Raw genomic sequence first — 25,400 nt, forward strand, 5'->3', positions numbered from 1 at the left:
TGTATCATTTTTAAAAATTAGATTACACATATGAGTGATATCATATATTTGTCTTTCTCTGTCTGACTTCACTTAGTATGATAATCTCTAGGTCCCTCCATGTTGCTGCAAATGACATTGTTTCATTCTTTTTATGGCTGTGTAATTCCATTGTATATGTATACCACATCTTCTTTATCCATTCCTCTGTCGATGGGCATTTAGGTTGCTTCCATGTCTTGGCTATAGTAAACAGTGCTGCAGTGCACACTGGGGTGCATGTATCTTTTCGAGTATGGTTTTCTCCAGGTCTATGCCCAGGAGTGGGATTGCTGGGTCATATGGTAGTTCTATTTTTAGTTTTTTAAGGGACCTCCATACTGTTCTCCATAGTGGTTGTAGGCCTTTGATTTCCTGTTGAGAGTAAAATTCGACATGGTTACAATGCTTCAGCGTGTAGCGTGCGCTTCAGTTACTGCTTTCATTAGCCAGTGTTTAGCATACATGTACCACTGCCCAGGTAGCATCACATCGGTCCTGTGGCAGGTTAATCTTGGGGGTGGAGATGGGGGGCTGGGGGTGCGACTGCAAAGGAGTGGTAGCTGAAAATGCTCAGGAGGTGCCTAAGACATTGTTAAAAAAAATCCCAAGCACCTAGGAAACTTAACTTATTCCCCTCTAACGTTGTTGGAAGATTTAGTTTATTTATGGAAACATATTGGCCCGACTGGGGCAAATACCTCATCCTGACATTCTCATCTCTTTGCTTTACTGAACTTTTTCACCAGTGGAACTTAAGCCCTTGGTACTTGAGGAGGGAAAGAAATACTTTAGATCTGTGGCATAAGTGTGAAGCATACACTGGTTTAGAAAACTTAGTACAAAAAGAAAAATGTAAAGTATCTCATTAATAGTTTTTGTATGATCGCATGTTAAGATGATAACATTTTGGTTATATTAGGTTAAAGAAAATGTATTATTAAAGTTAATTTTACCTCTTTTTACTTTTTAAATATGGCACCTAGAAAATTTAAGATTACATATGTGGCTTGTATTAGATTTCTATTGGATGGTGCTGCCTTAGTTTTTTTTAAAATTAATTAATTGATTGATTTTTGGCTGTATCGGGTCTTCGTTGCTGCGCGTGGGCTTTCTCTAGCTGCGGCGAGCAGGGGCTACTATTCGTTGTGGTGAGCGGGCTTCTCGCTGCGGTGGCTTCTCTTGTTGCGGAGCACGGGCTCTAGGCACACGGGCTTCAGTAGTTGTGGCAGGTGGGCTCAGTAGTGTGGCTCTCGGGCTCTAGAGCGCAGGCTCAGTAGTTGTGGCGCACAGGCCCTAGTTGCTCCGTGGCATGTGGGATCTTCCCAGACCAGGGCTTGAACCCGTGTCCCCTGCATTGGCAGGCAGACAACTGCGCCACCAGGGAGGTCCCTGCCTTAGATTTTTAATTGTTCAATTAAAGACTGCCATGAGGGGACTGACCCTGCTTTCCTGAATATGTGCTTGAAAGCTTGATCAGTTGATGCCATCTTTGCAGTAGCAAGGGGGTATGCTGTTTCTGTCCCCGCAAGAAAGAGAAGGAGAACAGCAGCACAGCCCTCTTGAATTCTGTAAGGACCCCAGATTCTGAACAGCTTGGTGATCATTTAACTTGCTGCTCTGAGAACAAAAGACCTGTCGGTTTTGTCACCAGTTTGCCCAGTCCTTTTTATGAAAGGACCAGTAATTAGGTGCTTATTCATGCCTTCTCCAAGAAATAAACCAAGCACTCTAGTAAAGTGTACGTATTTGTATGTAGTCTACCTTTCAGTAAATGTTCTCACTGTCCCAGAGAACCATCTCAATATACTTTTTTTTTTTTTTTTTGCGGTACACGGGCCTCTCACTGCTGTGGCCTCTCCCATCGCGGAGCACAGGCTCTGGACCCGCAGGCTCAGCGGCCATGGCTCACGGGCCCAGCCGCTCCACGGCATGTGGGATCTTCCCAGACCGGGGCACGAACCCGTGTCCCCTGCATCGGCAGGCGTCCTCTCAACCACTGCGCCACCAGGGAAGCCTTCAATATACTTTGATCCATATATACTTTAGTCTTTGGCTCCTACTCATAGTTATTTTTTACAGCTTCTTAAGACTACTTGGTCTGTATTGCTATTTCCATGACCCCAAGCTATTCAGAAAGAGGACTCAAGGTGGTTAGCTGGCTTGGCTTCTCCTTGAGCATTTCCCTGGGGTGTTCATGAACCTGGGGACAACCTGAATGCCTGGTTTTTAGCTTCTCTTCTTTCTCATCCCAGACTGAGAAATTTTAGAAACAAAATTACTCTTTTTTTTGAGTGGGAGAATCCCAGGCAGGTCCTTGCTTATGTGTTTAAACCTGTAGTCTTGGAATTAGCTCTCTGCCCTCCCTGAACACCCATATCCCACATTTTGTTCTTAAAGATCAAACTTAGGTTTACTGTGTTTCTACCTCCCAGTCCACCTAAAAGGAGTGTAGAGTGGAAAGAAAGGAACTCACATCTGTTGAGCATCTGTTGTGTGCTAGACACTGAGCTGGGTGCTCAAGAAATATTATCTCAGTAACCCTGAGGGGTGGGAATTATGGTCTCTGATAGAGGAGGAAATGGAAATCTGGAAGTTAAGTATTTCTCAGCTTCACATACCTCTGAGAGATAATGGGTTCTAGAACATGACGTCATGCCCACATTGTCATCCTGGTTTAGGAGAAAGAAGCTGCGACGTGGTTCCAGAGGTAGAGATTTGAATGTATATGTATTGTTCTGAACTGGGAGAAACATGGAAGATCCTTTCCAAAGCACCTTTTAACCCTAATCACAGACCCGATGCCTGTGTTGGATAGATTGTTTCCCCTTACTGGGGCTTGTAGTGACCATATAAACCTTTGGTTTGCAGTGTGACCCCTGATTCCAGCAGAATGGCCCAATGGAATCAGCTACAGCAGCTGGACACACGGTACCTGGAGCAGCTTCATCAGCTGTACAGTGACAGCTTCCCAATGGAGCTACGGCAGTTTCTAGCCCCTTGGATCGAGAGTCAAGATTGGTAAGTCCTTCTTGAGAAACTCCCCAAATTGTTAGGTTTCAGTTTGAGACAAGAGACATGATCTGCTCTAACTTAACTCTTTGCTAACTATTTCGTTGAAAAGCTTACGGGTACAGGTGATGGGATAAAAGAGAACAGAAGATAGAGAGGTCATTTTAGTCTCGTAAAAACATTTTCTACATTAGAAGGGCATCTGGGCAGCTGTCTTTTGGCACATTGAAGCAGCCTGCTTGGTGGTAGATGTTTTGAAGCCTGACTTTAATCTCATTTGCTTGATGAGATGCTCTGTGTGTTCTGACACTTCAGGGACATGCTATAGATATATATAGATATATATATTTTTAATTGGAGTATAATTGCTTTACAGTGTTGTGTTAGTTTCTGCCGCACAGCGAAGTGAATTTTTTTAATCTGAATGAGAATTCTGTCGTGGGTAAAAGTTTGGGTTCGTACTTCTGATTCCCCTTTCATTAAGGGAAAGAAACACAGAGTCAGAGAAATAGACTCGTTCATAGAGGAGATAATGGTACAGAATCCCAACAACTATTTCCTTCCCTTTTTTTTTTTAATATTTATTTATTTTATTATTTATTTATTTTGGCTGCTCCAGGTCTTAATTGAGGCACACGGGATCTTTAATTGCAGCATGAGGGATCTATTCCCTGACCAGGGATTGAACCCGGGCCCCCTGCCTTGGGAGCATGGAGTCTTACCCACTGGGCCACCAGGGAAGTCCCTCCTTCACTTGAATGTATTCAGGTCCACCTATTAATTTTGGTTTAATTCAGGCCCCTGACCTAGTTTTTCCAGAATTTGGTAAGGGGCCAGAGAGGTGATACAGAGATGTCAGAAGTAGGCCACCCTAGCTTGGGATGGCTTATTTGCTACTAAAAGTCTGACCACAGAGTTGACTGAGAATTTAAAGCAAAACAACATACCTGTTCACTCAAGTATTTGATAAATATAGAACTATGACTGTGGCTAATAGTATCTGGAATAATTGTTGATAATTTTTAAATGGATGACACTTATGGTTGCTGAGCAAGATGCATCTGAAGTGATGAGTGGGTTGTAGCATCAGGTTTGCCTTGGGTTTTTTCCTCCTCGGTGGTGATTTCTGCGTGCATGCATGTGTACGTATGTGTGCGTGTGTAGGTTTCAGAATCGTCATTCTTTATCCTCTTCCTTTTCCTAGGGCATATGCGGCCAGCAAAGAATCACATGCAACTTTGGTGTTTCATAATCTCTTGGGTGAAATTGACCAGCAGTATAGCCGCTTCCTGCAAGAGTCCAATGTTCTCTATCAGCACAACCTGCGAAGAATCAAGCAGTTCCTTCAGGTGTGATGAGAAACTGAACCCGCAGAGGAGGGTTTTATCTTTCTTTCCTGAAAGTTTCTTTTCTCATTTTGCTAAATAATGAGAACATATCTTGTACTTTAAATCCAAGGAGAAGTAACTAGCCCTTTGAGTATCGTTGCGAAATTCACTTTTTTGGTTCACTGAAATAATAATGTGATTGCTATGTTAATCGTGTTATGTTAGTATGTTAATAACATGACTGTGATGAGGGCGGATGACTAGGAAGATGACTCTTACTTTTCAGTGTTAAAGGTTTGACCATAAATGGATACTCCTTGACAAAGTCAGTTGCCTCCCTGTAAGACTGGGATAACACACTGTCCAAAGACAGACGACCAAGCCTTCTCTCAGTGAAGTACAGCTCCTCATTACTGCCTTTCTTCCTCTCTTCTTCCCTTCATCTCCCACTATTTGCAGCCAGGCTCTGAGGCCTTTGCTGTGTTGTTTCATGTAGTAAATGTCACACTTTCCCTAATTTATGAGGAAGTTAGCAAAGTTCAGTCCACATCTCCTTAGTCTACTGCCACTTTTCATTCTCTTTCTCTCCTACGTACAGAGCAGATACCTTGAGAAGCCAATGGAGATTGCCCGAATTGTGGCCCGGTGCCTGTGGGAAGAGTCCCGCCTCCTCCAAACTGCAGCCACTGCAGCCCAGGTGAGGCCTGGGAAGAAACAAAGTGCTGTTGAAATGTGCTTCCTTTGTGTGTACAAAGATGTGCTTGCTCTTCCAGGGTCTTTAGGATGTGCGCTGACCTATGGGGAGAAGTGGGTGTTCGGGGTTTTGGGGTTCTTTGGTTTTTGTTGTTGTTTGGGCTTTTTTTGGTTATTTTGGCCATGCCGCATGTGGCATGTGGGATCTTAGTTCCCTGACCAGGGATTGAACCTGCGCCCCTTGCGTTGGAAGCACAGAGTTTTAACCACTGGACCACCAGGGAAGTCCCTGGGTTTTGTTTTATACAAAGAAAATAACATTTTTTTCCTGCATATAAAATGCATTCTACTTTTTAAGAAAAACTTTAAAACATTACAGAAAATTACAAGAAAGAAAGTTAAAAAACAAAGACCTGAAATGTCCCTCATTCCTCTTTTTTTTTTTTAACATCTTTATTGGAGTATAATTGCTTTACAATGTTGTGTTAGTTTCTGCTGCATAACGAAGTGAATCAGCTATACGTATACATATATCCCCATATCCCCTCTCTCTTGCGTCTCCCTCCCACCCTCCCTATCCCACCCCTCTAGGTGGTCACAAAGCACCAAGCTGATCTCCCTGTGCCATGTGGCTGCTTCCCACTAGCTGTCTCTTTTATATTTGGTAGTGTATATATGTCCACGCCACTCTCTCACTTCTTCCCAGCTTACCCTTCCCCCTCCCCGTGTCCTCAAGTCCATTCTCTATGTCTGCGTCTTTATTCCTGTCCTGACCCTAGGTTCTTCAGAGCCTTTTTTTTTTTTTTTTTTTAGATTCCATATATATGTGTTAGCATACGGTATTTGTTTTTCTCTTTCTGACTTACTTCACTCTGTATGACAGACTCTAGGTCCATCCACCTCACTACAAATAACTCAATTTCGTTTCTTTTTATGGCTGAGTAATATTCCATCATGTATATGTGCCACATCTTCTTTATCCATTCATCTGTCGATGGACACTTAGGTTGCTTCCATTACCTGGCTATTGTAAATAGTGCTGCAGTGAACATTGTGATACATGACTCTTTCTGAATCATGGTTTTCTCAGGGTATATGCCCAGTAGTGGGATTGCTGGGTCATATGGTAGTTCTGTTTTTAGTTTTTTAAGGAACCTCCATACTGTTCTCCATAGTGGCTGTATCAATTTACATTCCCACCAACAGTGCAAGAGGGTTCTCTTTTCTCCACACCCTCTCCAGCATTTATTGTTTGCAAATTTTTTTGGTGATGGCCATTCTGACTGGTGTGAGGTGATACCTCATTGTAGTTTTGTTTTGCATTTCTCTAATGATTACTCACTCCTCTCTTCATTGTCTCTTCCCAGGAATCCAACATTAATAGTCTGATATATATCCTTTCATACCTTTCTCCAGGCTCCCATAAACTATAGAAAATACACACACACACATTATATTTAAATTGGTTTACTTTTCTGCATCTTGCTTTTTTCATTTAATTATGTCATGTAAATGCTTCTAAGTCAAGTAGTATAAAGCTAACTCACTTTATTTGCTGCATAATATTCTGTGGTATAGATCTGCTATAATTTATTCCGTTATTACCCCTTCGATAGACAGTCACTTCTTTCTGGGTTTTTTTTTTCCTCCACTGTAAACACTAGTGCAATGCCTCCCTATATATCTTTATATATTCATGCTTTGATTTCTCTACTATGGATTTCCAGGCATGGACTTGTTAGGTCAAGGGGTGTGTGCGTGTGTGTGTATAAAATATACATAAATTTTTTTATAGATAGTTCTGGATTGCTTTCCCCAAAGGCTGGAACAGGTCACATTTGCACCAGGAGGATATGACAATGTATTATTCTTGGGAGCCACCTGGGGGGATGGTTTGGAATTGAATCATTCAGGTTCATATGCATTTCTCTTTGTGGTTAAGTTTGAGAATAATCTCACTAGAGCTAGAGATACAATTAGTTTAGGGAATAGGGATTATGTGATGCTAACAGGCCCATTGGGGGAACACATATTGATATATGATAGTCATCTCTATCTATCTAGATTGTCTAATCTATTATGTGTATATGTGTATGTGTATCCTGCTGTGTGCTGGTTGTTATGGCCCCCTGCTTTAGAGGAGGTTGTGCTCTGGGAGAAACAGAAAGTCAAACAACTTTATAATGCAATAAAATACAAATTATTAAAATATACTAAAAGAGATGAAAAAACTTAATTAGATCAATAACCATAAAAATATATTGAAAAAGACTTGAAAAAAATTACACTCCCCATCCCACCAAAAAAGCCAATAGGCCAGATGGTTTAAAAGTTTTAACAAACTTTTGTGGTACAAATTGTTCCAGTTATCATTTAAACTCTTCCAAAGTGTAGGGGAAAAAACGAGATGTTTCCAGCTTATTTTATGAGGCTAGAATAGTGCTAATATCAAGACCTAAAAAGACAGTGTAAGTAAAGAAAAGGTTAGGATTTTTGCATCCTGCTTAGTATACAAAGCATGGTTTATATTCTAGGAATGCAAGGGTGGCTTAACATTAGGGATTCTATTAATGTAATTCATTAAATGAGTAAGTTAAGAAGAAAAATTGTATTTTTGTTAGATGACAAAATTTAGTGTCCATTCTAGATTTTAAAAATAAGGAACTTTTGGGCTTCCCTGGTGGCGCAGTGGTTGAGAGTCCGCCTGCCGATGCAGGGGACACGGGTTCGTGCCCCGGTCTGGGAGGATCCCACATGCCACGGAGCGGCTGGGCCCGTGAGCCATGGCTGCTGGGCCTGCACGTCCAGAGCCTGTGCTCTGCAACGGGAGAGGCCACAATAGTGAGAGGCCCGCGTACCGCAAAAAAAAAAAAAAAAGAAACTTTCTTAACAAAAAAAAGAATATTTGTCAGAAACCAAAGGGAACATGATGTACCGTGGTGAAGCACTAATCTCATTAAAAACAGTTAGAAGATTGAGGGTGCCTCCTGCCATTGATATTTTTCTGACAGATCCAGCCATTGTAATAAGACAGAAAAAGGGAGTGTTAATGCTGGAAAGCAAAAGACAAACTTTTAAAAAAACAAAACACAATTATTGGAACTAACAAGGGTTCAGAAAAGCGATTGTGTTCAAGATAAATGTTTTAAGAATCAGTAGTTCTCTTATACAATAGCAACAATAACCCTCCATTACATGACAATGTAATGGAAGCAAAGATTTTCATAACAGGAAAGACAAATGTATATGATATGCATATATTATTGAAATGTATGATAAAATGTCTAGAAGGATATATACCGAAGCATTAATGTTGTTGGTTACAGGAGACTTATTTAATTTCCCTGAGGTGTTTTCTTTAATATCGTATAATCAGGGAATTTTTTTTCTTTTTTTTCCCCCTTCTTTTAATAAAAATGTGGTAGAATACACATAACATGAAATTTACCATCCCTTCTTTTTTTCTTTTAGCTGTGCTGTGCAGCTTATGGTTGGGATCTTAGTTCCCCGACCAGGGAGCAAACCCATGCCCCCTGCAGTGGAGGCGTGGAATCCTAACCACTGGTGCGCCAGGGAATTCCTGCATCTTAACCATTTTTAAGTGTACCATTCAGTAGTGTTAAGTTCATCACATTGTTGTGAACCAATCTCCAGAACTTTTTTCATCTTGCAAAACTAAAATTCTATATCTATTAGACTGTAGCTCCCCATTCCCCCTGGACCCTGGCACCACCATTCTAACTTCCTGTCTCTATGAATTTGACTACTCTATGTACCTCATATAAATGGAATCATACAGTGTGTGTCTTTTTGTGACTGGCCTATTTCACTTAGCATAAAGTCCTTAAGGTTTATCCATGTTGTAGCAGGTGTCAGAATTCCCTTCCTTTCAAAGGCTGAATACTATTCATTGTGTGGCTCTGTCACATTTTGTTTATTCATTCATCTGTTGATGGACACTTGGGCGGCTTCCACCTTTTGGCTATTGTGAAGAATGCTGCTATGAACATGGGTGTACAATTTTTTCTTTTATTTATTTATATTTATTTAAATTTATTTTTGACTGCGTTGGGTCTTCATTGGCACGGGCTTAGTTGCTCCGCGGCATGTGGCATCTTCCCGGACCAGGGCTCGAACCCGCGTCCCCTGCATTGGCAGGCGGATTCCCAACCCCTGCACCACCAGGGAAGTCCCCAGTTTTTTCTTTTTAAAGACAAAAATGTAGCAGGAACAAAGAAGAAAGCACATCTAAGTCTAATTGAGAGAGTCAGGAATGGCATCATACAGAAAGGAGAGGTACTGTTTGAGCCGAGACTCCATGCTTATTGTATGGGCATCAGGCAGATGGTAAGGAGACCACAGTGTAGGGAGAAAGAAGATCGTGTTCAGACAGAAACAGGACTGCATGTATTCTTGGGAGAAGTGTAGAAAGTTCAGCATCTGACTCGGTAAAGGAAGATAAGGTGGTCAAGGGCCACATCATGACAATCTTCTTAGTTACTCATGCCTGGCAATTTGGCCTTGGAAGAGCGGTTTGCCACAAGGGCCTTGGGCCCAGACCTCCTGGGTTTGAATGCCATAGATCTGCCTCTTGCTGTGTAACCTCAGGCAAACTGTTGACTCTCTGTGTTCCTCCACTGGGAATGATAATGGCACCGACTTCATAGAATTAAATTAATTCCTGTGTGTAAGATGCATAGAACAGTACCTGACACATAAATACGAAATAAATGTTAACTGTTTTCTGTTGCTGCTGTCATCATCATCATCATCATCATCATCCTCATCCTCATCCTCATCCTCCTCATCCTCATCCTCACCACATCTGTAGGAAATGGGGACCAACTAAAGAATTTTAAGCAGAAAGCTGATAGGCTCGGATGTGGATGAGGCGGTAAACTGATAATACTCACTGTTCAAGACTCGGGCATCAGGGAGGTTAGCCAAATGGCACTTGTCTGTGTATCACTAGAGTTTGCTGTTGTGGAGAACCTTTATGTTTGCATCCTGTTCCATAAGATAAAAATAATCAATTTAAGCCCATTTGGATAGAGGCATCAACTTTGCCATGAGAGTTAGAAAAGCAGTAAGTGTCCCAAGAATGGTCCCAATCGTATTGATCAGGGGCTGGCAATCAACACCCAGGGCCCAAATCCCGCCTGCTGCGTGTTTTTGTAAATGAAGTGTTTTTGGAACACAGTCGCACACATTCACGTATGCACTGTCTCTGGCTGCTTTCATGCTGCAGTGGCAGGGCTGGGTAGTTATACAGTCATACAGACTGTATGGCCGACAAAGCCAAAAAATACTTTCCACCTGGCCCTTAGACAAAAAGTTTGCAGCCCGTAATACAGAGCTACCTCAACCCAGGCCTCACTGTTGTTTTGTCTGTTTACATCATTCTCGCATATTCCCACCTGCCTTTCGTGGGTAAAGCCCGAAGAGACAGGAAGACAGGTGAGTGTGATCCCTTGTCTCCCAGGGCTCTCAGTCTAATTGGGTGATAGGTGCACAAACACTTCAAGGGAGAAAGACGTAGAGGAGGATGTGAGTACTTTTGCTTCGGGAAGTTGAATAAGGTTTCACAGGGGAGCAAACATTTGCACCGGGTTTGAAGGTGAGTGAGTTCAGCTGTGCTAGGCTGAGTGGACAGGGGGCCCGGAGTCAGTGTGGAAACACGTTATGTGTGGGGAAGGGTGGGTAGTTTGCAGTGACTCAAGCACGGGGAGGGAAGGTTTCAGTTGTTGGATTGTGTGAAACATCTGTCTGTGCTGGGCTGAGACGTTTATACCTGGAAGCAGTGGGGAACCAATAGATTTTACTAACGTATCAGAAGCAGGTTTCTGTGGGTAATGACTGATCACGTCTATTTTCTCCCTGTAAGTGCAGTACCAATTTAGAAATAGACATGGGAGTTGAATACAGATTAAAATATCAGCTGTATTGTTGGTAAACAAGACCAAATACGTGACTTGGATGGGTAACCATGGGGGCTTTATCTATCTATCTACTTAGATTGTAGTATAGTTGATTTATAATGTTTCAGGTGTACAGCAAAGTGATTCAGTTATACATGTACATGTATCTATTCTTTTTCAAATTCTTTTCCCATTTAGGTTGTTACATAACATTGAGCAGTGTTCCCTGTGCTATACAGTAGGTCCTTGTTGTTTAGATACCTGTCCCCTGGGTCAGGTCTTGGGGTGACAGACTGAGTTTGCAGGGGCAGCACTGCCCCAGTCATCCTTATGGAACTTCAAAGGCCACTCACTAATGCCCACTGAACAGAGACATAGGCCTCTAGAACTGCTTCTAGAAACCGAGCCCTTGCTTCTGCCCCAGGAGTGCCCCAGGAAGGCAAGAGTGGGAGGAGAGAGGCACCAGCTTAAGTGCTGGGCCCTTCAAAGATCTCCATGTGCTAGAGTCTTTCTCCCAACCTCACTAATCCGATGAGTCGCTCCCCCTGTGAAGAGAGTAAGGGTGGAGGTCGCCTTCCCAGAACTTCTAAGGGAAGTCTGTATCCTGTGGGCTTGGACAGGGTCCACTGGAAAAGGAGAGTATGGTTCCCTCTAAAGCTGGCATGTTTAGATCTATTTTGGAGACTTCTGGCAGCAGTGTAGAGAGCAGATTGGAAGTGAGCGAGATCAGACGCAAAGGGGTCAGCAGTCGGGGCTTGAACTGAGCCCGTGGGGCTAGAGATCAGTTGGAGAGATGATGGAGTATAGAACCAGGAAGGTTTGGTGGCTCAGTGTGAAATCAAAGACAACCCAGAATTTCTAGTTTGGGAAACTGGGTATATAATGTCTTTCTTGGACTCTCAATTCAGTTCCATTGGCTGATATCTCCATCCTATGCCAGTAGCACACTGTCTTGGTCACTTGCAGCTTTTACATGGTCTTTTTTGTCCGAAGACTTCCTATTACTTTGACAAAACTTATTTGTAAGTTTCATGTGCAATTCGACCTTTTCAAGGCACCAGCCTTCCCTTCTCCCCTGAGATAGTATCTCTTGATAGGGAATTTCACCCTGGGACAGAACGGTTTTTTTATTATCCCACAGAAATGTATTGGACACCCCCATGCTTTTTTTTTTTTTTTGGCCGCACCTCCTGGCGTGCGGAATTTTAGTTCCTCGACCAGGGATCGAACCCCTGCCCCCTGCAGTGGAAGCATGGATTCTTAACCACTGGACCACCAGGGAAGTCCCCCTGCCCAATGCATTTATTTATTATTATTTTTAAATTTAATTTTTATTTTATATTGGGATATAGTTGATTTACAATGTTGTGTTAGTGTCAGGTGTACAGCAAAGTGATTCAGTTATACACATACATATATCCATTCTTTTGCAGAATCTTTCCCATATAGGTTATTAGAGAATACTGAGTAGAGTTCCCCGTGCTATACGGTAGGTCCCGCCCGATGCATTAAAATAGGCATCTAGCATCTGCTGTCGTAAATTGTTGTGAATTTTTTAATATATATACGTACCTAGAATGAGTTTTCTGAAGGTAGGGGCTGTGTCTTAGCTCAACATGTAGTCTCCTAGTGCAATACGTAGAGTGGGATTATAGTATGACCTAGAGGTAAAAAGCCAAGGATACAGGTAAAAGTGAGCGCTTTCTTGGCACCAAACCGACAGCACCTGGAGAGCACCGGCTGCCGTATAACCACCTTTCCCCTCACAATGGCAGCAGCAGCTCAGGCCAAGCAGGAAGGGTAGTGGGGGTGAATGGGGACTAGACAGAGCTGTTTTTCTCCCCGTATCTCCAGCATTCACATGTACATCGGCTCCCTTTTTTGGCAGCAAGGGGGCCAGGCCAACCATCCCACAGCCGCCGTGGTGACGGAGAAGCAGCAGATGCTGGAGCAACACCTGCAGGATGTCCGGAAGCGTGTCCAGGTGAAGCAGGTCTAGGGCAGGAAGACTTTCCTTGGGGAAGTTGCGTGTGGGTCCTGCCTGTATCTTCTGTGAGGTTTTTAATCCTATTCAGAAACTTCCTTTTCCCTCTCCCCAGGGAAATCCTTTTTACTTCTGTTTTGGTTTGTTTTAAACAGGATCTAGAACAGAAAATGAAAGTGGTAGAGAATCTCCAGGATGACTTTGATTTCAACTACAAAACCCTCAAGAGTCAAGGAGGCAAGTGACTATTAGAGACGTTAAAATCTCCCGTAGAAAGTGAGTTCGTGCTGCTTGAGTCTCGGGACTTGCTTGTTCAGACTCAGGGGAGTGGGTGCTCAGGGGCTGCTGGCGCTTAAGGGAGCCTAGTTACTGAGGATAGGAGTATTCCGTCAGCTCAAGGAGTTTCTCCTTCCTTCTCAGATATGCAAGACCTGAATGGAAACAACCAGTCAGTGACCAGGCAGAAGATGCAGCAGCTCGAACAGATGCTTACTGCGCTGGACCAGATGCGGCGAGTAAGAGCAGTGGACACCTCCACCTCCCTGTCTCACTCACGTGCAGGACTTGGGCATCTCAGGGAAGAACTTGCTTGTTTTCTAATGAGTTCCTTCTCTGGAATTGACTAAAGACTGTGGTGAGAGACGGTCTGAGGAAATGTTTTCTGACTTTGTTTTTGGTTTCCAACCAGAGCATCGTGAGTGAGTTGGCAGGGCTTTTGTCAGCTATGGAGTACGTACAGAAAACTCTCACGGATGAAGAGCTGGCGGACTGGAAGAGGCGGCAGCAGATTGCTTGCATTGGAGGCCCTCCCAACATCTGCCTAGATCGGCTAGAAAACTGGTAAAACAGGAAAGAGAAGTTTTTCCTTTCTTTTTAGAAAGCTGTGCTAAATTATGGTCAGAACTGCAGGCCTAAAGAGTCGCTACTACATTTCAGGGGTGGGGACTTTAACATACTCAAACTTAGTCTAAGGGTTAAAGCTTTTACTTTACTTGGACAATTTTTTTTAATGAAAATGTACTTATATTGCTATATTTTATTTTTTTAATAAATTATTTATTTGGGTTCTTTTTGGCTGCATTGGGTCTTCGTTGCTGCACGCGGGCTTTCTCTGGTTGCAGCGAGCGCGGGCTGCTCTTCGTTGCGGTGCTTGGGCTTCTCATTGAGGTGGCTTCTCTTGTTGCGGAGCCCAGGCTCTGATGCGCGGGCTCCAGTAGTTGTGGCTCACAGGCTTTAGAGCACAGGCTCAGTAGTTGTGGTGCACGGGCTTAGTTGCTCCACAGCATGTGGGATCTTCGCGGACCAGGACTCGAACCCATGTACCCTGCATTGGTAGGCGGATTCTTAGCCACTGAGCCACCAGGGAAGTCCCTATATTGCTATATTTTAAATATATTTGACTAATTGAAATAAAGCTTTTGGTTTAACTGTATTTAACACGTGGACTAAATTTTAAATTTTAGTTACTTTAATACTCTCAAATGACATGCTTTCTATAAGGGGAAAAAGTTCAAATACAGGATATTAATAAAGAGAAGAAAAGACTTTAAAGATCAAATCATGCAGAGGTACTTAGAGTTAAAATTTTGGTGACTGTCACTCTAGATATCTGTTGTATATATAAAGATAGAAATCTGTACATTTCACATTAGTAGGATCGTTCTTTATATGCTCCTCTATAATCCGCTCTTTTACTTTCATTCATTCGGAAAATCTTGATGGAGCACCCTTGATGTGCAAGGCCCAGAGATGAATACGCTGCACCAGCTTAAACTGGGAGAAACTTGACATGAAAGGGAACCCAGATACACAGAGCATGAAACTGGAAATTTAGGACAGCTCTACATGAGATGCCTGTTTGTTCATATCCTCACTAACCCTGAGCTTTGCTGATTTACTGAGAGCAGTTTTAAATGCTTCCTGATCAGGGAACCAAAAAGCTTAAGTTCTGGGAATGGAGAATGTAGATGCCAGAAGGGAGTCAGTGAGCTCAGAAGTCCTGGTGCCGTCCTCCCCCGCCCCTTGCCTTCCACCTTCTCTCTTTGGGGTCTTTACTAAACTAGTCGGGGGCCATCAAAGAGAGGCACTAATATTCTCCATTCCTGGGGACAGACTTCATCAGCCTTTGTCTCCCTGTCTACTTTATCTATATGCATGTTATCAATATTTTGAAACATAATATCACATCCTTTGATCCATGGTAGGTGAGGTTGAAAGGGCTCCTGGGGATCATGCAGTTCAACCCCCCATCTCTCAGGCAAGGGGACACCAAGGCCCACGAGAGTGAAGGGACCTGGCCAAGTTCGCACAGATAGTGAGGGACAGAGCTGGCTCAAACCCATCTTCTTGGGCTGTCTGATGTCCTGCGCTTCCCCAGTCCTCACATTTGGGTACAAAGACAAGTTAGGCTGAGGAGAGTGAGCACCAAATTCCTTATTTCATGTTCTCCATATCTGGGTTCTAATGTTTGTCACTTTCCAGTGGTAACCCGATCAATGCCTCCCAGTGGCATAAGTTTTGACACTTCTTCCTCTATGCCTGCCTTCCTCTTTGAAATGTAAAATTTTAGGAAGGCACTGTTTTAAAAAGGCAAAATAGGGGGCTTCCGTGGTGGCACAGTGGTTGAGAGTCTGCCTGCCAATGCAGGGGACACGGGTTCGTGCCCCGGTCCGGGAAGATCCCATGTGCCGCGGAGCGGCTGGGCCCGTGAGCCATGGCCGCTGAGCCTGCGCGTCTGGAGCCTGTGCTCCGCAACGGGAGAGGCCACAACAGTGAGAGGCCCGCGTACCACAAAAAAAAAAAAAAGAAAAAATTAAAAAGGCAAACTAGGGAATTCCCTGGCGGTCCAGTGGTTAGAACTCAGCACTTTCAGTGCCAGGGACCAGGTTCAGTCCCTGGTCAGGGAACTAAGATCCTGCAAGCCACACAGCATGTACAAAAAAACCCAAAAAAGGCAAAAATAAGTTTCCCTTTTCTAATCTAATGCTGCTGAACTGTACATTTAGAAACGGTCAATTTTACGCTATGCATATCTTCCCACGATGAAAAAAATGCCCCTTTCTTATGTCAGGGGACTGCGCAGAGGTGTTTATACCTGTTGTATTCCCTTCCCCCTTCTCCAACTCACCTGTGTACACCCACTTAGGTAACTGGTGTCTTCCTTATTTTATTGGCAGGATAACCTCATTGGCAGAATCTCAACTTCAGACCCGCCAACAAATTAAGAAACTGGAGGAGTTGCAGCAGAAAGTTAGCTACAAAGGGGATCCCATTGTACAGCACCGGCCAATGCTGGAGGAGAGAATCGTAGAGCTGTTTAGAAACTTAATGAAAAGGTAACTTAGAGTCCCTGTCCCTTTCCCCCATCACCCCCGCCCTCCACCCCCCCTCCCCAAAATGTCATTGAACAAGAGATTGGCTGACTTCTGAGGAACAGGACAGGGACTGGCCCACTGAGTTGTGTGTGAACCACTGCCCTTCTCTTTCCCTTCCAGTGCCTTCGTGGTAGAGCGGCAGCCCTGCATGCCTATGCATCCCGACCGGCCATTAGTCATCAAGACCGGTGTCCAGTTTACAACTAAAGTCAGGTGGGCCACGGAACCTCCACTTCTGGCAGATACTGTATCAAGGGTCACTCTCAGGGCCAGAACAGAGCTGGTGGCTAGGGTTGTTCTGTATCCGCGTCGCAGGCAGTACTGTGATGGGTATGGAACTTGTTGGCATGCTATCAGCTTGCTCTTTGATTCTCCTGTCAAAAGCTAAAGAATGGTAATCTTTTTGAGGTTACCTGGGCATATTCCTATGACTCAGGCCCATTGTATTCCTAAGATTCCAGGCCTAAAGTCTTAAGCCATATAGAATCTCCATCTCTCCTGCAAAAGGGGCAGAATAATGCCAGTTATCTTTTGTTCTTTGAGCCTACTTTCCCCTGAGGATTTTAAGGGAAAGACTAAAGCTTAGTGATAATAGAAGCTAAGAGGCCACAGGGCAGATGGGTGAGGGGCCTGCAGGTGGAGCGTTACTTTCACATTCAAGTAAGAACAGGTAAGCTGGGGTTTGCCCTTCTGCAGTGAAATTTCCCTCCTCAGAAAGGTAGTATGGTGTTAGGTTTCAGATTTAATAGAAAGAATACCACCTGCAGAGCATGTATTCCTGTAATATTTTTCATGAAATGGCTTTCATTATCCTTTGGTGAATCTCTCACAACTTTATCTAAGTTCTTAGTTCTTAGGCTTTCTTTCAGTCCCTTTTAGCCTGATGCTTGACTTAAGGTCAAACCCAGCACTCGTGGGAAGAGGAATTTGGGATTATGACTTACCTCTTTAGAATTGAAGAGTTAACGAATTTTATATTACTTCAATTAGAAGTTGCTGGGGGAGGCTAGTGACTTTTTTTTTTTAATTGGATGTTTATTCTTTGCTCTGAAACTTTTTTTTCTTTCTTTCTTTCTTTTTTTTTTTTGAGATAGATTGCTGGTCAAATTTCCTGAGCTAAATTATCAGCTTAAAATTAAAGTGTGCATTGACAAGTAAGTACTCCTTATCTTACCCCTTTTTTTTTCTTTTTTTTCAAATGAGGGACAGAGAAATGGGAACTTTTACAGACAGCATGTGAACTTAGAGGCTTTATCTTCGTTCAGAGATCTTCGTTTCTTTAAAAAGTTTTCAAAAGCCTTGCTGTGCATTGTCATTTATGTGCCTGAACAAAACCACGAAGCTGGCGGTACAGATTTGAGTTGCGATTGCTGTTGTGACCTCGAGTTCCTCTTTTTCTTTATTCATTTTTTTACTTATAAATGTAATGTATGCATATTATATAAAACTGAGAATATATGGGAAAATTGATTTTTGTTGCTGTTTCACACTTTACCACATAATGGAATCCTTTTCAGAATTTGACAGTACCTTTAAAAAATTAAAATGCACTTACCCTCTGAAAAGATTAAAAAAGAGAAAATGTAGGTGATATAATTGTTTATCTGGAAATTTCATGAAAATGAATTGGAAAATAGTTACTAATGAAATTAGGGACTTGAGGAAGGTGGTAAGTTTAATAAATAAATAAATAAGCAAAAATTGATTACTTTAACCATAAATTAGCATCAACCAGTTAGAAATTATAATAGAAAAATGATCTCACAATAAGCAACAAAAATAAAAAATATATGGTGATAAACTTAACAGAAATATTTAAGACCTACTTGAAGATCACTGTGAAAGTTTAGTGAGGAAGTGACTTTTTAAAAATGAGGTGATAAGTCATACTTCTGGATTGAAGACTTTTAATTTTATTATAAAGATGTTGATTCTTCCCAGTTAACATAGAACCAACCAAAACGTGAATAGGATTTTTAAAAACTCTTGACTTGCTTTTCAAGTTATATCTTAGATGAAAAAAATAAGCAGAGATAGTTTTTAAATAGGATTTGTTTATTTTTAATTGTGATAAACATAAAATTTACCATCTTAGCAATTTAAAATCTTGCCCCAAATACTTCTTTAATATCATCAAATAGCCAGTTACTGTTCAAATTTACCTCATATTTTTTCTGTTTTCTTTTTTTTCTTTTTATTTTTTTATGGATGTATAGTTGATATCAACCATTTGTAAGGGTACAGTTCAGCAGTGTTGAGTATATGGACATTGTTGTGCAACAGATCTCCAGAACTTTTTCATCTTATAAAACTGAAACTCTATATCCATTGAAGAACAAATCCCCATTTCCCTCTCCCTCCAGTGCCTGACAACCACCAGAATGGTGATTCTTTTGCTATTCACTTTCCAAAAGAAATTTTTTAACAAATAAAAATTATGGGGGGTGGTATGGGAAGCTGCCTTGCCCAATATTAAAATGTATCACAAAGTTTCAGTTGTTAAATGAGTGTGTTACCAGGGCAGGAATAAACTGATCATTGAAGCAAAATCTAAAGTCCAAAAATAGACTTCAGGTTTATATAAGGAATTAATATACGTTTTAATTGATATCTTAAATTAGCGAGGGAAGCATGGATTATTCAGTAAGTCGTCTTAGGGAAACTTGGTATTGGGGGGATTTGAGTAAGAAGTTAAACTTTTCACTGTCCATCAGAATAAATTCTAGATATATCTTAAAAGCACAGCAAATGTATAATATAATGGTGGTAAAAATGGCAACCACTTTCGGAAAACAACTTGGCACTTTCCTAAAAAGTTAAACATGCACCTACCCTATGACCTAACCATTCCACTCCTAGGTATTTACCCAAGAGAAATGAAAGCATGTGTCCACACAAAGGGTTGTACAGGAATCTTCATTAATAGACGAGTGTCCATCAACAGGTGAATAAACAGTTGGTGGTATATCCATGCAACGGAATATTATTCACCAACAAAAAGGAATGAACTATTGATACCCACAACACAAGGATAAATCTCCAAATTAATACACTGAATGAGAGAAGCCAGACCAAGAAAAACACAGTACATACTTCATGTTGTCATTTATATAAAATTCTAGAAGTGCGAATGAATCTATCATGACTGAGAGCAGATCATTGGTTGCCTGGGGACAGGGGTGGGTGGAGTGTGGGATTGGGGAATGGGTCACATAAGGGCGTGGGGAAACTTGGGGATGCATTATCTTGATTGGGCTGATGTCCCAGGTGTGTATAGTATACATATATCAAACCTCATCAAATTGTGCATTTTATATATGCAGTTTATTATTTGTCAATTATATCAAAGGTATACAAAAAAAAAGAATGTGGAAAAAAAAGTAAATATAGGCTAGACATGAGGGAAAATTTTCTGATAACGAGAACTTTAAGTTCTCAAATGTGATATATGGGGAATTCCCTGGCAGTCCAGTGGTTAAGACTCTGAGCTTTCACTGCCGAGGGCCTGGGTTCAATCTCTGGTCGGGGAAGTAAGCTCCCACAGCTGCATGGCCAAAATAAATAAATAAAAATAAATAAAATAAATAAAATAAAATGTGGTATATGGAAAGGTACCTTTTGAATGGTTTAAAAGTTGATCCATTTTAATCTGTAAACTCCCACAGACTGTGCTGTTTAATAAATAGTAGCTGTTTTTCTAAAAGTATAAGTGAGTATATAGCAATGGAGAAGGACTTTTTAAACAGAACTAAAATAATTTTAAAAAGAAAAGAAAACACTGAGAAATGGTGACTATATAAAAAACGAAATATTCAAAAACACAGGGAACACACTGGGAAGAATATTTCCAGCTACATCAATGGGTTGCTCTGAGTTACAGGTAACAGTAAACCTCTGCAGAAAACCCAGTGTGGCTTAAATAATAAGGAAATTTGCAACCCAGTTTAACTAGAACTGCAAAGTTAGAACAGGTTTCTGACGGTGAGATCAGTGACTCAGTTGATGTCATCAAGGACCCAGAATCTTCCATCTCTCTTCTCTGCCACCATAAGTGTCACTGGCATTCTAGGGTTCCCTTCTGGGTTGCTGCGTGGCTGCTTGTGGTAGATAAGGCCACATGCCTCCTTGCTCATGTTCAGCTGAAGCTATGGAATGTAAGTACAGCCTGAGAGAGAATCCTTCCCAATCTGATTGAGACAGTAAAGGTCCTGTCCTCACCCCTGGACTGCTGCACTGTGGGCATGCTCTATTCTGGTGAGCTTAATGATCAGGATCCCCTGGAGGTGGGGATGGGAAAGATACTTGACAGAATCAAGGTTCTGTTAGGAAGAGGGGAGTAGAGTTTGGGTAGGCAACCAGCTGTGTCTACTACTTCAGCATGTATAGGGTTGTTAATTTCACATAGAAAATGTAATTGAGTCATTTACAGAAATCCCCAGGAGAACAGCAGTTTTTCCATCAGAATAAATTATAGGTGTTCAAAGTAGTCTTTTGAAGAAACTCAGGGCCTTTTTTGTTACCACTGGTTTGTGTTCTTAACAGAGACTCCGGGGATGTTGCAGCTCTCAGAGGGTAAGTTCAGCCTGGAGGCTTCCTTGTGTTCCCGTTTAATCTCACTTTGTCCTCTGACCACTCGCTCACCTATGTGGTTGGTTTTTTTCTCCTGTGATTCAGATCCCGGAAATTTAACATCCTGGGCACAAACACGAAAGTGATGAACATGGAAGAGTCTAACAACGGCAGCCTCTCCGCAGAGTTCAAACACTTGGTACACGGGAGAAGCCTGGACTCACCTTCTCCCAGGGCCTCTGGCAGGGGGAGTGGTTAGGGGAGAGCCTCAGGTGACAGGGGATGCTCTTTGCTTTTCTTACAGACCCTGAGAGAGCAGAGATGTGGTAACGGGGGCCGAGCCAACTGCGACGTAAGTTTTGTTGGGGATGAAAGCCAACTATGGGAGGGTTTTCTTTGAGCAGGAGAGAAAAAGAGCCTTCTTACTGCCCAGAAGTAGAGACACCTGACCAGCTGCAGTCACCACAGGCCAACATGACACGTCAGAAGTCACTCATGCCTTGGAGTACTCTGGCTCGGAGCATTTCCTTGATTGTCCGGGGAGTTAGCTCATCATTAAGGAGTGGAAAGTCCCTTGCCCACACCCGTGTAGTGGAAAAGAAGCCTTCCACCTTGCCTGGGGCTTTCCAAATTCCCCTTCCAACTTCTGTGCGCTGACATGGCTTGGCCCAGCTTTTGGTGACCTGTTTTGGTCACTGAGGTGGGATGGAAGGTTTCAACAAATCCGAATTAAACACTTTACCAAAAGAAAAAGAACAAGGCAATACGAATCCCCTTATTTCTTCTCTGCCTCCCATTTATTCAGATTATTGGACTCTTAGTGTTAGGAATAAACTTAAGGGACTTCCCTGGTGGTCCAGTGGTTAAGAATCAGGGCTTTCACTGCCATGGGCCTGGGTTTGATCCCTGGTTGGGGAACTAAGATCCCATAAGTCACGTGGCATGGCCAAAAAAGAAAAAAAATAAACTTAAAAAAAAAAAAGGTAAATGTGACCAAAAACTAGTTTTAAATTTTTTTTTTTTTTTTTTTGCGCGGTACGCGGGCCTCTCACCGCTGCAGCCTCTCCCGTCGCGGAGCACAGGCTCCGGACGCGCAGGCTCAGCGGCCATGGCTCACAGGCCCAGCCGCTCCGCGGCACGTGGGATCTTCCCGGACCGGGGCACGAACCCGCGTCCCCTGCATTGGCAGGCGGACTCTCAACCACTGCGCCACCAGGGAAGCCCAGTTTTAAATATTTTTAAAATAAAACTGTGACACCCTATTCTTTTTCTGATATTTGTCCCCTGAGCTATTCTTACCCTCTTCTCTAGAACGTAGCAGGCCTTTTGGAAAAAAAAAAAAAAAAAAAAAAAATTGAATTTATAATACTTGACAGCAGTTAAAAAGTGAGGTATGCAACGATACAGGAAAATGTATGTGGCATATTTATTTAGGAAAAAAAGATGTAAAATAATTTGAGTAGTATATTAGTATATTTGTTTAAAAAAACTTACACTGTATTTTGTCTATTCACGTCTGCAGTACAAAATTCTAGAGGAATATCTACCAAACAGTGCTGCTGTTCTTATCCAAGGCTACTCTGTACTATCTCTGTAATATTTGCGTTTAAACTGAACGTGTATTACTTTTGTAATTAGAAAAAGCATTTTAAATATGAATTGGAATTTCTAATAATTCATTGGCAATTCTCATTCAAAATAATGTCGCTATATTGCTGGTGGGAGTATAAATTGTTACAGTCACTTTGGAAAACAATTGGGCATTATAAAAATGAACATACCCTGTAAACCAACAGTGCTACTCCCAGGATTTAACAATAGAGGAATCTTTGCACATAGGTAGCAGGAGATATGTACAAAATGTCAGAGCAGCCTGATTGTAAGCCCTAAATACAAACCAAATGCCATCAGCACTAGAGTGGATAAGTGATCTGCAGTATGGTCAGGTGATGGAATACTATACAGCTGTGAAAATGGAGAAATTGCAGGTGCACGCAGCTACATGGATGTGAAAAGCAAGTCACAAAAGAATACACAGGGTGTGATTCCATATGTATAAGATGGAACTAAACAAACTAAACCACACATACATTGTTTAGAGGTATAAATGTGGTAAAACCATAAAGAAGAGCTAGGAAATGATGAACTCAAAAGACAAAATAGCCATTAATTCTGAGGGAGGAGGGACAGGGATGGATGGGGTTGGGAAGGGTGCCCAGAGAACCTCAGTAGTGATGGTCTTTCCCTTAAACTGGGTGGTGGGTACACAGGTGTTCACTGTTTTGTCATTCTTTGTGCCTTACCCATTTTATACATAACCTATTGGATCTCCTTAGTATCACAATAAAGCTAGTAGGAGGTCAGGTTGGGGACCATAGCACTGGAGGGTGATAGTGTTGAAGAGACCACGTGCTCCAGTTGTGTCTGTGGCCACCTGGGGGATTGCCCTTCTGGATGGTGTAGTGGTGGCGTCAGGACTGAATACCATCCTCTCTGAGGAATAGCGTCCTTCTTCTTCTTGTAGGCCTCCCTGATTGTGACTGAAGAGCTGCACCTGATCACCTTTGAGACTGAGGTGTATCACCAAGGCCTCAAGATTGACCTAGAGGTGAGTTCTGTGACAGAACTGGGTAGGGCCGCACGCAGTGGTAATTCAGGACAAGACTTCTTCTAGTTGAGGTTTTTACTCCAGAAGGTGGAATGGTGACTCTTTGCTAAGCACTGTGTTTACTTTTGCTTCTCTTCCTCCCCAAAATCGTTCGTATCCCACCTGAGAGTAAAATCTTGCCTGAGTGCTTAGAAGATACATGTCTACTCAGCTTTCAGCAAACTTGATATAAAAACTCATATTTAGACATTGATCATAGCTGACTTTATAAAGTTTGGGCAAAACAGTCTTTCAACAACCAATGTCTTTAGTATACAGACAATCATGGCATTTACATGCTCTTTCCCCAACTTTCTTGATCTTTAAATTAAAGATACACCGGAAAAAGCAGGAACCCTAGTCTTTGATCCCTGGGACCTCTCTGTTTAATGGGCAGGTACAGCTTCGATTCGTGGAGGATGCCTTACAGGTGTTTTAAATGGGGAATCCGTGGACTGTGAGTCCACCGTGAGCAAGTTAGCTTTACAAGTTCCTGGTGATGTTCAGACAGCCGCCGAGTTCGGCATTCTTTCTGCTCTGGGTGTTGAGCTGACTCAGCCCCGCTCCTCCCTGAGGGCTGGAAGCGGGTGTGCTCCACCACGGCCTGTCCTTTATTCCAAACCCTGCGGGATATACGTGAAGAGGTTTTGGAAGCCACGAGGGCCTTCTGCCTCCCCAGCTCATTCCCCGCTCCCTCCACAGACCCACTCCTTGCCAGTTGTGGTGATCTCCAACATCTGTCAGATGCCCAACGCCTGGGCATCCATCCTGTGGTATAACATGCTGACCAACAACCCCAAGGTGAGTCGGGCCCCCATTTTTCCTGAGACTTCTCGGTGCCTCGGGGCTGTCACAGTACCTAGCGCAGCTCATCAGGCACCGCCCTCTCAGCTAAAGGGGTAAACGTGTCATTTCCAATAGAACGTGAACTTTTTCACCAAGCCCCCAATTGGGACGTGGGATCAAGTGGCCGAGGTGCTGAGCTGGCAGTTCTCCTCCACCACCAAGCGCGGGCTGAGCATCGAGCAGTTGACAACGCTGGCGGAGAAACTCTTAGGTCAGCGCTTTACCTCTTCTCCCCTCACCCTCCTCGGAAAAGGAATCTGGCCCATGGGGCTGTTCATTCAGAAGAGTTTACTGAGCAAGGTGCTGTGCCGGGGCCAGAACACATGTGCTTCCGCAGGTCAGGGAGTCAGGCTACAGAGGAGGTGTGCATCCTGGGGGGTGTTTTTATGAGGCGGGAGGCAGATTTCTTTCCTCTTGGTGGCTGTCTCCCTCACCCTTCCAGGGTACTACTTTATCCAACCATCGGAAGATATTTTAAGTGTGTGTTAGAGCTAGAGGCTTGGTATCCCTGTCTGTTTCTTCAAGAAACCGTAGGCTTGTTTTTAATTTTCTCCCTGGAAAAAAAGCCTTAGTAGAATGTTTTGCGTGCTACCTATGCTTTGTCCTGTGCTGCCACCAAATGTGACCCTGTAACTCAAGCTGTCAGCTTCTTAGTGTGTGCTGCTGGTCCCCGGACCACCACACGAGGCTAGTAAGGGCAGCTGGGCTAAACAACAACTGGGGTGGGGGGGGGTGTCAAATGATGGGGTCGGGTGTGGGGCGGACGGGTGCACCATATGCACACAACAGTGGCAACATTCAAATACATGAAAACCAACGGTTTCAGGGCCTGCCGTGGGGCAGTTGTGCACGTGTTCTGTTTGAAGAAATAAGATCTTGATTCAAAACTGAAAATTATAGTACTTTATTATTTTTTTTCCTTCAGGACCTGGTGTGAACTATTCAGGGTGTCAGATCACGTGGGCTAAATTTTGCAAAGTAAGCAACCGTGTGAACTCCGTGTGGCTGCCT

The 25,400-nt window shown here is 42.8% G+C and overlaps 1 protein-coding gene across 5 annotated transcripts in view; it reads left to right on the forward strand.

The window, feature by feature from the left end:
- Positions 1-25,400, forward strand: part of STAT3 (signal transducer and activator of transcription 3) — a 64,410-nt gene that overhangs the window by 31,489 nt on the left and 7,521 nt on the right. For 4 of the 5 annotated variants that reach the window (XM_030839921.3, XM_030839920.2, XM_030839922.3 and 1 more), the window contains exons 2-18: positions 2,890-3,039; positions 4,235-4,379; positions 4,957-5,055; positions 12,858-12,953; positions 13,109-13,190; positions 13,374-13,468; positions 13,642-13,793; positions 16,130-16,288; positions 16,448-16,540; positions 17,422-17,481; positions 20,870-20,899; positions 21,002-21,095; positions 21,201-21,248; positions 23,421-23,504; positions 24,246-24,344; positions 24,465-24,600; positions 25,315-25,367. In XM_030839921.3, the coding sequence (XP_030695781.1) occupies positions 2,912-3,039; positions 4,235-4,379; positions 4,957-5,055; positions 12,858-12,953; positions 13,109-13,190; positions 13,374-13,468; positions 13,642-13,793; positions 16,130-16,288; positions 16,448-16,540; positions 17,422-17,481; positions 20,870-20,899; positions 21,002-21,095; positions 21,201-21,248; positions 23,421-23,504; positions 24,246-24,344; positions 24,465-24,600; positions 25,315-25,367 (1,653 nt within the window). In that variant the 5' untranslated portion in view covers positions 2,890-2,911. Of the gene's footprint in view, positions 1-2,889; positions 3,040-4,234; positions 4,380-4,956; positions 5,056-12,857; positions 12,954-13,108; positions 13,191-13,373; positions 13,469-13,641; positions 13,794-16,129; positions 16,289-16,447; positions 16,541-17,421; positions 17,482-20,869; positions 20,900-21,001; positions 21,096-21,200; positions 21,249-23,420; positions 23,505-24,245; positions 24,345-24,464; positions 24,601-25,314; positions 25,368-25,400 lie in introns of those variants that run through there. The other variant, XM_060290042.1, reaches the window with a different exon arrangement.

Source organism: Globicephala melas, chromosome 20 (genome assembly GCF_963455315.2).
Source record: "Globicephala melas chromosome 20, mGloMel1.2, whole genome shotgun sequence".
NCBI classification, from domain to species: Eukaryota; Metazoa; Chordata; class Mammalia; order Artiodactyla; family Delphinidae; genus Globicephala; species Globicephala melas.